The sequence below is a fragment of the Brassica oleracea genome, chromosome C9 (genome assembly GCF_000695525.1).
Source record: "Brassica oleracea var. oleracea cultivar TO1000 chromosome C9, BOL, whole genome shotgun sequence".
In the NCBI taxonomy this organism is placed as follows: domain Eukaryota; kingdom Viridiplantae; phylum Streptophyta; class Magnoliopsida; order Brassicales; family Brassicaceae; genus Brassica; species Brassica oleracea.
Genome location: NC_027756.1, coordinates 16,619,014 through 16,631,089, shown reverse-complemented (window position 1 = coordinate 16,631,089; position 12,076 = coordinate 16,619,014). Strand labels below are relative to the sequence as shown.

At 37.0% G+C, this 12,076-nt stretch overlaps 3 protein-coding genes across 10 annotated transcripts; 1 reads left to right on the top strand and 2 right to left on the bottom strand.

Moving 5' to 3' along the window:
- Positions 1-2,135: 2,135 nt before the first annotated feature.
- On the bottom strand, positions 2,136-3,679 carry LOC106316009. 6 transcript variants are annotated; one of them, XR_001264700.1, is made up of 3 exons: positions 3,160-3,679; positions 2,727-2,866; positions 2,136-2,517 (listed from the first exon to the last, which is right to left on the bottom strand). XR_001264700.1 is itself a non-coding variant. In XM_013753869.1 (3 exons), exons 1-3 carry the CDS (start codon positions 3,283-3,285, stop codon positions 2,501-2,503), a joined length of 276 nt encoding a protein of 91 aa, XP_013609323.1. In that variant the 5' UTR covers positions 3,286-3,679; the 3' UTR covers positions 2,136-2,500. The 6 variants fall into 6 exon arrangements, 2 of the variants coding, with proteins under 2 accessions (XP_013609323.1, XP_013609322.1); XM_013753869.1 differs by having other exon boundaries at positions 2,727-2,859; XR_001264698.1 differs by having other exon boundaries at positions 2,142-2,517; positions 2,727-2,985.
- A 156-nt stretch (positions 3,680-3,835) lies between these two features.
- LOC106315654 (tropinone reductase homolog At1g07440-like) lies at positions 3,836-5,303 on the top strand. The gene is made up of 5 exons (XM_013753450.1): positions 3,836-3,940; positions 4,037-4,244; positions 4,364-4,580; positions 4,739-4,845; positions 4,961-5,303. Exons 1-5 carry the CDS (start codon positions 3,861-3,863, stop codon positions 5,147-5,149), a joined length of 801 nt encoding a protein of 266 aa, XP_013608904.1. The 5' UTR covers positions 3,836-3,860; the 3' UTR covers positions 5,150-5,303.
- A 2,708-nt stretch (positions 5,304-8,011) lies between these two features.
- LOC106318973 (autophagy-related protein 18h-like) lies at positions 8,012-11,778 on the bottom strand. 3 transcript variants are annotated; one of them, XM_013757156.1, is made up of 8 exons: positions 11,377-11,778; positions 10,856-11,269; positions 10,257-10,694; positions 9,915-10,145; positions 9,138-9,824; positions 8,836-9,067; positions 8,349-8,765; positions 8,012-8,240 (listed from the first exon to the last, which is right to left on the bottom strand). In XM_013757156.1, the coding sequence occupies exons 1-8, from the start codon at positions 11,560-11,562 to the stop codon at positions 8,236-8,238; spliced, it is 2,610 nt and encodes an 869-aa protein (XP_013612610.1). In that variant the 5' UTR covers positions 11,563-11,778; the 3' UTR covers positions 8,012-8,235. The 3 variants fall into 3 exon arrangements, with proteins under 3 accessions (XP_013612610.1, XP_013612608.1, XP_013612609.1); XM_013757154.1 differs by having other exon boundaries at positions 10,856-11,272; positions 11,377-11,770; XM_013757155.1 differs by having other exon boundaries at positions 8,349-8,762; positions 10,856-11,272; positions 11,377-11,562.
- Between the last annotated feature and the right edge of the window lie 298 nt (positions 11,779-12,076).

The following is a 12,076-nucleotide window of genomic DNA, read 5'->3' as shown; positions in this document are numbered from 1 at the left end:
TGACAGGTCTCTTTGAAAAATATACAATTTAATTAATTCTGATTCGCTCTTTAAAAACATAAAATGTTATTTTATAGATTTTTAATTTTTTGATGTTTAGGCATAGATATTATATAGTTGTATATGTTTAATTTTAAGATATATTGACCATTCTACTTTTTATTTAAACATATTATATATTTTAATGAGAGTTTTGGCGATAGTTAGAAAGCATTGATATTCCCGTAAATTATAGGGAGTAGCAATTTTAATTTTACAAAATATTTTCTTTTAATAAGATGGACAAAGTATTCTATTTTTGTTAGGTATTAAATTTAATATTTTTAGACGTTTATGTTAAAATTTCTATACCAATATTATGTTTAAATTTAATAAAAGTATTTTTTTTAACTAATTTTATAAAGATAAAAACTTAAAAAATTTATTGTATTGGTAAAATAAAAAGAATAATGCATAAAATAAAGAAACTAAAGCATTATTAAACAAAATTTAAGTTAAATATATACAAACTACATAAATTTAGAAATCATTATTTCATATTTTGGAAACATTTCTCTATTTAATTATTTCAAATTATAAAGTTTTTGTGCAAAATATTGTAAAATAGAATGATATCCATTAATATATATAGGCATATTAATTACTTATAATAACATAAACTACTATATATTACCTATGTCAAACAAGATACAAAACAACAATGTTACACATTTATATAATATAAAACACCATCCAAACTTTTTTCAAATAAACCATATGAAACCAAGGTCATACTAAATTTCGGATTAAGTAACACTCATTCAATTAAGCAGGATTTTAAAAAATTATATTACTATGAAATTAATATTCCCTTATAGTATATTACTATAATATAAAGTTATAAAAATATATTTTAACCAGTAGTTACTTTAAAATTATAATATGTAGATTTCGATGCTACAAAAGATAATGTATCTTTATGTTAATGGAATTTAAACCAATATATTTTTTGGTTAGTTCATAAAGAACTTTATGTAGCCTATAAACTTTTCTTAGTAAAACTTAGTTAAATAGTTCAGATGGCCAATTAGTTTAGAGATATATAGAGAATCTTAGAATTTATGGAACCAACTTTACATCCATGTTGTTTGTATTTCTCTTCTCGTTGACATTATCCTCTGCTGTTACTTCTCCGAGAGAGCCACGTAAAAACAATTATTCCGTAAAAAAAAAAAAACAATAAACAATTATTCGGTAATCTTTCTATTTTCTTCTTGATTGTAATTCTCGAAAGGGACAGCAATTATGGAGACATCGGGTTATGCTCCTAAGCAGGCCCGTCTCATTGTCTTTATGAGCCCTGTGCATATTCCATATGAATAACAAAACAATTGTCTGAAAAAGGGCCATAGATTGTTTAAAAAAGACCCTAAATTATATCTAAGATTGCTTAAAACATTTTTGGGCCTGCGCAAATGCTCCATTAGCACACCCTTAGAGACGGGCCTGCTGTAAAGCCAAGAAATAGTTTACAAAGCTTTCATGACCCAGAAGATAGACATGTATAAACATGCTATTTTACCAAATCTCTCAGAATACACTAACTGTTGGAATAAGCCAAAAGATAGACGTTGAAGATTAAATCTGAAATTTACTTATAGTTATACCAACTCAACTCTACTATTTTCCCTTTTTGTTAAAATTCACAAAATTATCATACCATAAAAAACGTAAAAATGTAATCATTAATAGTTTTTACCGTTTGTCTTTCTCCCTCGTCTTTGTTATTGAGAAACACTACCCTTCATCTAATTTCTGTTTACCTTTTGCTCTCCTCCCTAGCATGTCAAAAAGTGTTTCAAGAGACTGGCTTGACCCACATTGCCATGAATCTCAGCTCGAGAAACGACAACATCTCCAATACTCTTCCTTTCTTTTTGTCTCTCTTCTTTGTAAACGTTTTGTTCAGTCTAACAGAGTTTTCAAGAGAAACAAAACAATCATCATCATCACATGTGACCTGTTCTTTGAGCGGATCAAAATGCAAACAAAAACGTACACGACTTTTTTTTTAGTTTGGGGTACAGTTCTTTGGAGTTGGGTCTTAAGGAACATTAAGACATTGATGAAAAAACAGAGTTCCATTATAGGTTAATAGCAAGAAATTCAGTTTTATTACACAAAGTGTTTGTATCAGTCGAAATATCTATACGTTTGTAGATCATAGACTCAAGCATCCAAAAAAAAAAAAAAGACAGTCAAAGAGTGAGAATGTGCCGTTACAAAATAACACAGACAGAAACATACAAAAGTTCCAAAAAAAAATTGTTAACATCCTCTGCTTGTTGTTGTTGTTCGGTGCTGTGCATATATAACATAACAAAGATTCTGATTCATCTGAGCTAGAACGATGTCAGAAGTCGTCAGAGTTCCAGACACGTCGTAATCTAGCTGCTCAAACTCTTCCATGATCCCACAGATATCTTTCTCATCAGTCTTCCCCATCTCTTTCAGTTATACACTATAAACTCTGCAGCTCTGCAAACACACACACACAAAAAAAAACCACAACCATAAGCATAAGAAGGGAGAAGGAAACAAATAAGAGAGAATGAAAACCTCATGATCTCTCTCACCTAACAACTCCATCTTCATCAAGATCAGCAGCCTCAAGATCATTATTCGTAGGCTAAACAATCTCATCTTTCTCACCAAAAAGTCTTCTGAAATTTGATCCCATTTCTCACCTTGTTTATAGATTTTCTTGGCTCTCTTGGAACTCACGTTGGTTGAGACCCCTCCAACCAGCCGCTTCCTCCCTGACAGCTGAACCTTATCGGAACTCACTGGACAATGGTGGAAGATCTTCCGGCTCGAACCCTATTTGCTTCTCACCGGTGGTTGAAGATAAGGTTCGAGCCCGGTTAGCACTTACGGTGGGCGGGAATAAAATTCGTATGAAACAGAATCGGGAAGGTTTCATAATCAAGAAGCAGAATCTAAATGCTGAAAGAAAATAATATAGAACAGATAGAAATGTAAACAGAACTGAGAAGGTTTCATAATCAAGAAGTGAAAGCTAAATGCTGAATGAAAAATCATATATAACAGCTAGCATGTCGACATTAGGTCACCAGAAAACTGACATCACTATTATCAAATGCTTAAGAAGATACTCACTTTTGAATCACGTAATAGCATATCAACGGACATGAGTTCACCAGGGCCGCTTCCAGAATCGCAGCAATCTAACCTCAACTGTGGAAGAGATATCAAATCAGAGAGAAAAACTTTGGAATTAGCCATTTCTCAGGAAATATATCTATTGCGTTGATTGAACAGATTGATAAGATGATTTCGAGCGGACGAATGCTTATCTTTTTATTGTCGTCGCTGAAGAAAATATCGCACTGAAGGCTACATCATGATTGATTCAATTAATAAGATATTTAATATGAAGATTCTGTGACGTTTCGATGATGGAGACGAAGTTCAGAGGTCGCGATTAAACTGAAAGTTTCGGTTGAGTAGAAGGCTAAACTACGCGAGTTAAGACAAACAAAGAGATTCTTCATCTTGATTTAAGTCATCGAAATTATAGAAACACCATTGACAATGTGTTAGAACGCAGAATGAAGTTGATAGGTGTCGGAGGAAGAAGAACAGAAACCCTAGCGGAGTTATCAGAGTTGGGCTTTTCCGTTTGGGCTCAAATTCTAAGGATTTAACAAAAGGCCCATAATTTATTATGCTATACGAGAGACATGTCATGAACCGAATTGATGATGTGGACGCTGACGTGAATAAAAGCAAAACCTTTTTTATATAAAGATATTTTCGGTGGACATAGCTAATATATTCTCATAAGATAATCCACTTCAATGGCTGGAGAAGACCAAAGACGAAGATGGAGCCTTCAAGGCAAAACTGCACTTGTTACCGGTGGAACCAAAGGCATTGGGTTCGTCAACTCTCTTCTCTCTCCGTACATCCTAAAAGCACTAGTGACTAGATTCTTCTTAAATCTATATATATTGTTGATTTTTGAAAATTTTAGGCATGCTATAGTAGAGGAACTTGCAGGATTTGGAGCAATAATACATACGTGTGCTCGAGATGAAGCACATCTCAACGAGTGTTTGAGCGACTGGAAAAAGAAAGGGTTTCAAGTCACTGGTTCAGTCTGTGACGCATCGTCCTGGACCGAAAGAGAGAAGCTGATGCAAACTGTGTCCACTTTGTTTGATGCCAAGCTCAGTATCCTCGTAATTTATCTGCATTCTATATCATTTGTTTTTTTTTTCAATGTTGTGCAAACAAAGACAGATCAATAATACTCACTTCTGGCTGACTCATGTCTCCGGTTATGTATTCTTGATATTAGATCAACAACGTTGGCGCAATCCGGTCAAAGCCAACAATTGAAAATACGGCAGAGGATTTCTCGTTCCACATTTCCACCAACTTGGAATCTGCATACCATTTTAGCCAGCTTGCACATCCTCTGCTCAAGTCTTCAGGGTGTGGTAATATCGTCTTCATATCCTCTGTTGCTGGGGTCGTGTCATTTGGCGTCAGCTCCATCTACTGTGCCACAAAAGGTACATACTGACTTGAGAAGAAACCAAAACCAAAGCTCCATCTACTGTGCCACTTGGTTGTGAATTTCCAGTTACATTAAATATATATATTTCAACACTGGGGTAAACAAAAAGGCAGGTCTTATATAACACATGTTAGTATGTGTATACATATATAGGGGCAATGAATCAGCTAGCAAGGAATTTGGCATGTGAATGGGCTAGCGACGGCATAAGGGCTAATGCTATAGCTCCTGCAGTCATTGCTACTCCTTTAGCTGAAGCTGTGAGATCCAATTGTTCATGAAAGATCCCTCTTTATTTTGATGATATTTTGACTTTAATATTGCACCTTTTTAAATGAAATTTTGACTTCTTTCCCATACGATGATTATATTTAGGCGTTTGATGACGAATTCAAGAAAGCAGTGGAATCAACAAATCCCTTGGGGCGCTTAGGGAAGACGGAAGAGGTAGCATCGCTTGTGGCATTTCTTTGTATGCCTGCAGCTTCTTATATAACGGGACAGACCATCTGCGTCGATGGAGGTCTTTCTATAAATGGCTTCTCGTATCAGCCACATGCTTAAATCCAATCACCAAAACAAAACACAATTTCAAATTTCTACTTCATATGAATTGTGTATTTTATTGGAGGTTGTTTTTCTTTAAAAAGAGTGAGGTTGACAAAGTAAAAGTACTTTTCATAGTATAAAAAATGAAATCAGAAACGCAGACAGAATACATGTGATTTTTATCTATTCCTTGAAGTAATAATAAATCATAAATGGAAGAAATTCAAAGCTAGTTTTGCTAGATAAACTAAGAGTCCAAGACAATGGTATTTGGAGCTTCAAGATACAGGAGCATTATTATGACTTTAAAAATACTTATTTAGCTGAAAAATAATAACACTATTGCCGGCAATGAAAGCCTAGATGAATAGTTGTTTGAAAAAAAAAACTAAATGAATTGTGAATGTGTTGCAAGTCGTTAGCATTCTCCTAGCCTGCGCAGAAACATGAGATAGTGCAAACACAACCAAGAAAAAACACGTCTCTTCATTGATGTCTGAAGTAGTAAGAGCATCATTATCGGGCTTCTTAGCCCGATTTTTATAATTTATTTGGGCCAAATTTAAATCCAAAAATGAGTTAATTAGTGGAATCGATTTTTACGTACGAAGTTTTTGGTGGTGGTGCTTGTGTCACGTGGCGAGTTGTGATAGAAGATACGAAGCGGTAGAGAGAAGAGGTCATTCGGTCTCGAACCATTCTCTGCGTCTCCCTCTTCTCTCTCTCTCTCTCTCTCTCTCTCTCTCTCTCTCTCTGTCACGTGGCGAGTTGTGATAGGAGATACGAAGCGGTAGAGAGAAGAGGTCATTCAGTCTCGAACCATTCTCTGTGTCTCCCTCTTCTCTATCTCTCTCTCTCTCTCTCCGTCGAAGGCGATTACACGAGGAGTGAAGCCGCGTCGCAAACCACACGGATTCACCGTTCAATCCAAAGCTCTACCGCCGCATCGAATCTCCAGCAGGTTCGTGTTCCTTCTCTGGGTTTTTTTTTGATTATCGGTTTGTTTTGTGGATCTAATTTTTTTTTGGTTCGATTCCCTTTTGCATGCGTGGTATTTGATCTGGGTTTGCATCGTCTCACTATTCTCTCTCTCTCGCCGGTAGTTTTCGGCCGCCGTCGTCTATTCTCACCGATTCCAGAAGGATCTCGCCGTCGTCTTCCGAATCGAACGATACCAGGTTTTTCTTCTATATCTGTTAATCATCTGTCTCTATGTTAAGGTCTGCGGATTAGAGGAAACGATTTGCTTGGTTTGTTCGAATTGATTGGTTTGTTTCTGAATGTTTGGTTGTATAGTTCGTGTGTATAGAGTTTCTGAATGATTGTCTGTATAGGTTGTGATGGATTGGTTGGCGAGGAATTTGATTGTGAACGGATCTGTGTCTGATTGTAAAGTCCATTGATGTGTGTGTTTTAGAATAAATTTTGGATTTAAACTCGATGGATCTGTGTTTGTTTAACATTGTGAATGTATACTTGATTGATTAGTGAAGTGTATTCGGTAAAAGCTGGCATAATATGTTGTTTAAATTACATTGTCTTCATCATTGAATTTACCAGTGTGGAAATTTTAGAAAAAACTGGTGTGGACATTTAAGGGAGACGTTGTTATAATTGTTGTAGTTAGTTTCGAACGAGTAACCAGTCTGTAAGGACTATATAAGTTTATTGTTTGCTCATTGTAACTTGAGTGTATTTTGTTTCTAACCAAATGAAAATATTTAGTGAGATGATTCATTGTTTTGATGGCTTTTAAGTGTTGTAATAACTATTGATTAGACCATAGTAGTTGATGGTTAGGTCTTTCTTTAAAGCTCTTTATGATCTCTTTCTCTCTTTTTTCTTTATATAACGGCAAGAAGCTATAATTCTTGTCATAGTAATCTCTTTATCTCTTATTTCTCTCTTGTTTCTCTTTCTGTCTTTTATAATCCTCTCATTCTCCTCGCTATGGATTCAAGGAATCCTTCGAATCCATATAGTGACTCCCCTAGTTATAGCCATCTTCTCCACAGTCAAAACTTCCAGTATGGAAGTTATCCTCCGAGTCAAAACTTTGGAGGAGGATCGGAGATACCTCCTTTTAGTTCACAAGCACCAGAGGCTCCAGCTCAACATGAAAACCCATCAGTTGCCTTTAAGGAGAAAAGGCAGTGGACTCCAGCTGATGACGAGGTTGTAATAAGTGCGTGGCTCAACACATCTAAGGATGTTGTAGTTGGAAATGAACAAAAATCTGGGACGTTCTGGAAACGTGTAGCGGAGTATTATGCATCAAGCCCACATGCGAAAGCGAGTGGTGAATCTAGAAGTGGCTCAATCTTAAGCAGAGGTGGCAGAAGATTAATGACTACATCAACAAATTCTGTGGTGCTTACGCACTGCAATGAATCGTCGATCGAGCGTCCGTAACAGACAAGCTCATGAACAATTAAAATTTGATTTAATTGAAAATATTTGGGCTAAATTTCGACATCTTCCAAATAACCAATAATTTTAAAGTTTCTATGAATTGAATAAAATGTGTGATTTATGAATTTTTTTTTTTTTATGTAAGGAATGTAATAAAATGTTTGTAATTTTAATTAAATGAAACTTTTTTCCTCTTTTTAATGTATTGAATATAAATGAATATATCTTAATTACTACTTAATAATAAAAAAAATATTTTATACCTAAGAACCTTCAAAAAGTTCCATTGATAATGTTGTATTTTAAAGTATCTTAGAAAACTTCTTAGACTAAAAATACTAATTAAATATTGTAAGATGTTCAATAAGAGTTGGCATTGATAATGTTGCTCTAAAACCCAAACGAAATAAATCTTTATTCTATTTTTCCTTTTTTTTTTCCGATGAATGAATAGAGAGTTACACGTGAAGAAAATTACAAAAGAAACAAAGAAAAGCAGTCCATGCAAATAGAAAGACTGTTGATTACGAATAATCGATTTACAAGCATTTACAGAAACAGATGATAAAATGTGAATTGATTTTGAATGTTTTTCCAGGGAATTAAGATTCATCAGTGAGTAAGTTTGCAGCAAACGGGATTTAGTAAGTGACTTCTCCACTGGATCTTGGCCATAACATAAACCAAGCTCAACCTGCAAACAAAACATCAATCCTAAAAATGTTGATTCATTTCAGTTAAAAAAAAAATAGAATAGCCAAACATATTAGGCGGCCTATGGGGAAGGAAGAATTATTCTTACCTTCTTCAGAGAAAGCGAAAACACCACCAAGCATGTCATCATCGTCGTCACCATCATCATCATTATCATCATCTAGTTTTCTTTGATCAGATGGATCATCCTTGTCCTCTGCTTCTTTAGCAGTTTCCTCGAAAAACTGCTGAAAATCTGGGGAGCCATCAATGGCTCCCTCCTCACTTTCCTCTCCTTCTGCATTCATGCTCAGATCAGAACGGTTAGAACTTACATTTGAATCTCCACTTGTCCCGCTGCTGTTTTCAATAGTTGTTTCAGCGGGCAGGGAGGCGTTCTTTAGCAACATATGAGCATCTTCTATAGTATAGTCGCTGTCTTTCACAGCAGAAGAAATCGAAACCACGGGTTGTTTGAATGTTATACTTCCACTTCTTTCCTCACTCTCGGTGTAAGCCATACCTGCTACACATTCAGTTTAAAGATTTTGAGAAACGTTGAAAATGCATCGATTATAGGAAGTGAAATTGACTACCTTTAACTTGTCCAGGATCAGAAGAAGAAGAAGAATCTGAATCTCTTTCCACATAAAATCCTCTGCGCATACTAGAATACACACTGTGAAAATGATCAAACACCGGAAGCAGATCCTTCCTTCTGATATCAACCTCATTTGCAGATACTTTCTCGATTTCGATCTCCCCGCCTCCATGATGATGATGCAAATTCATCTTCTTTCCATCATTTAACATCGGATAGAAAGATATCTGCAATGTGTATATGAACATATCATGATTTATCCATCGTAAGGAAAACAGAGAAGTGGATAATAATAACCTCTGAGTTTTGCCAGATTGGTTTTCTTCCGGAGTTTATCATCACCTCTGCATTAGCAAGATAAACGTGCAGAGGCCTCGCTACATCTTCACTAATTTTCCGTCCATCGAAAGTAAGTCCACATATGTTCTCCTCTCTCTCAGGCCAATTTGTTTTCCGGCAGACATCCCAACACTGAAGAGGTTCGACTTTCACTCTCAGTTCCTCTTCAGCTGCTCCTCCAATTCTCGAATTGCTCTCAGGCTGGTCTCCTCCAAGAGATGGAACAAGTTTGTACTGAACTACATGACCGGACGGAGTGTAAACCAGTAGATAGTCCAAAGCATGAGCTGACGACTGCACGGATTGATGGAAAACAGCAGCGAGACAGCCAGAAGGGAAGGACGTTTGTTTTCCTATAGCTGAACTTGTAGCAAGGAAGAAATTGTTGCATTTGATTCGGGTAACAACAGAAAGAATTACCGATGCTGGCGGTGGAGACAAAAACTGGGTGGTCATAAACGATGGACTCGACCACCATGGCAGGGACAAGGTTGGAGCAAGTGTTGGTCCATCGACATGAGAGTTCCGTATCTCAAGAACATTTTCTCCACCGAAAGGGGATAAAACATAAATATGGCAGGTTCCCTTAGATGACACAATAGCAATCCATTGACTGTAGCTGCTAAAGCAAATATCTTGTATTACCTGTGGGATGGGTAATAGCACATCAGCGTTCGTTCACAGTAGCTTAAAATGAAACATTGCTACAACAGAAGATGGAATAAGTAAACATACAGCTGATGTCATGCCACGATGTAGTTTGTAAAGAGGCACATGTGCGGAGCTCCAATCATAGGTTTGGCCATTCTTTGAAGGCATAATCCGGAAAACGTTAATATTGTTACCGTGGATCGAGGCCGTTACTAATAGAGAGCCACTTGGGTCGAAACAAAGCGCCGATATTGGACTAGTGTGAGCCCTGAACTGTGCTATAGTAGCTCGAGATTCAAAATCCTTGATAATAACCTGGTCAGCACAAAATAAAAACAAAACGTTATAATATATCATTGGCGATACTCAGATAAATGGTTTGTAACCAATATAATCAAGAAAAGATGATGTCACTAGTAGACTAACCGTTCCAGCAACATCTGACTCAGCTGAAGATGCAGCCACCCGACCAACTTTCCAGCCAGGACTGGAGGAAAGAGAAGAACTAGGACCGTCATGCTTGAGATCTTGACAGTATTTAGATATAGTCTTGTAACCCTTATCACCCAAACTGAGTAAACCCACTGCCAGATGCTTACTAGATTCCACGGCGTACCTCGCCACTAGATTACCACCACTTGGAGACGTAGATGGACTGACGCCAGGTGTAACATTCTGAGGGCTCAGGCGACCTATACTAGATGAAAAAGGACTGTTGGAAGCATAAGCTAACCATCTCGGTCCCACTGACATCGGACCATATCCGATTTTGACCTCAGATATCCCTTGGTTTCCAAGCTGAGGAACCGGATACGAGAGCACGCTGAATTTGTTTTGGAGTGTAAGTGCATCAAAACAGTAAATCTGCATCGCAATGGCACAAGATCAATTAAATCTTACCGCGCACGGCAGTTAACAGTAACAAAAATCTCTAAATATATCTATATATATCTATATTTTTTTTGTTACTACTACTATTGACAAAGTTGTTATTTAAATCTAAAAATAGTAAACTTGTAGCTGACCTGTGAACCAAGGCCAACAGCTACAATCCTGGGACTGCATCTGACCATATAAACAGTAGAACGGAATCTCAAAACATGAACGTAGTTGTGAGATCTAAGTGAATAGAACCGCACAACAGTGGGGGAGAGTGCAAGAGGATAATCATAAACATTTCTAACTGAGCCATTGGATTCATCAGCAACTGCTAAAAGTATAGGATGCGATGATCTGAACCCTTCGACTCCTCCACATCTAGGAGGCAAAGGCTGCATCTGAAGAAACGTAACGGGGTCATCCCGCCTCGACAAAAGCTCACTGACATTGGTTGCATCATCGATATCAACGACTTGGAACCCGTTGGCGTAACCGAGTAGAAGAACGTTCTTGAAACAAGATTCACTCGTGTGTAATCTATCAAAGGATGACCACAACACCTGCTTTGATCCCAAAAACAAAGTCAATGCCACCTCGAAGTCAAAACCTATCGTCTGAAAAGAAAATAACATAAAACCAAACTGATCAGATTGAATCAAACCGGAACCTGATCCTTAGGCTCCTGAGAATCGGGCGAGAGAGAAGCAGCGACGGAAGCGCTAGCTGAGCGTACGCCGGAGGAAGCGGTTTTGATACAGGAAGAGATAAATTTTAGCGAATTAGGCAGAAAGCCATTGGTCGTCTGGTGATTAACTCCGTTGTTGATATTGGCCTTGGTGCTGCTGCTCTTCATAGTAATACGTCAACTTGTTTTAGAAGAGATTCCCGGTCACCGGAGACGAAAAGCGATTGAGAAAACAGCATACGACGAGGAAGGGGTGGGAAGCAGGGGAGGAGATCTTTCAATTCGTTAGCTTCGCCATTTTTTTTTTGTTAATTGAATTAGCGGTGGAGTTTGGATTTGGGTTTTCTTGTTGACCTTGTGAGATGATGAAAGTAGAAGAAGAAAAGGTTGAAACGGTTCTTTATTTTTCACTTCGATTTTGTTTCAAAAAAATTAATAATTACTGTCTGACCCAAAAAAAAAAAAAAACCTCTCTTCTTTCCTTTCCTCTGATCGGGAAAATGGCTCATTCCCCTATGAACTAGTTGTTCCCGGCTTTTTCACACACGAACTTATAAGTCATGCCAAAAACCACATGAACAACGGAAAAATAATTTATTCCCCTATGAATTAGTTGTACTCGGCTATTTCACACACAAACTTTTAAGTCATGCCAAAAACCACATGAACAATTCTTTTTTTT

Bases quoted from the DNA above. Each gene is read 5' to 3' on its own strand.
- LOC106316009 (XM_013753868.1), bottom strand. From the start codon at position 3,285: ATGGCTAATTCCAAAGTTTTTCTCTCTGATTTGATATCTCTTCCACAG. The intron at 2,860-3,159 runs GTGAGTATCTTC...AGAAGCAAATAG, and splicing joins TGCTATTACGTGATTCAAAA to GGTTCGAGCCGGAAGATCTT.
- LOC106315654 (XM_013753450.1), top strand. From the start codon at position 3,861: ATGGCTGGAGAAGACCAAAGACGAAGATGGAGCCTTCAAGGCAAAACT. The intron at 3,941-4,036 runs GTTCGTCAACTC...TGAAAATTTTAG, and splicing joins GGTGGAACCAAAGGCATTGG to GCATGCTATAGTAGAGGAAC. The intron at 4,846-4,960 runs GTGAGATCCAAT...GATTATATTTAG, and splicing joins CTACTCCTTTAGCTGAAGCT to GCGTTTGATGACGAATTCAA.
- LOC106318973 (XM_013757154.1), bottom strand. From the start codon at position 11,562: ATGAAGAGCAGCAGCACCAAGGCCAATATCAACAACGGAGTTAATCAC. The intron at 11,273-11,376 runs GTTCCGGTTTGA...TTGGGATCAAAG, and splicing joins CTCAGGAGCCTAAGGATCAG to CAGGTGTTGTGGTCATCCTT. The intron at 9,825-9,914 runs GTATGTTTACTT...CCCATCCCACAG, and splicing joins ATCGTGGCATGACATCAGCT to GTAATACAAGATATTTGCTT.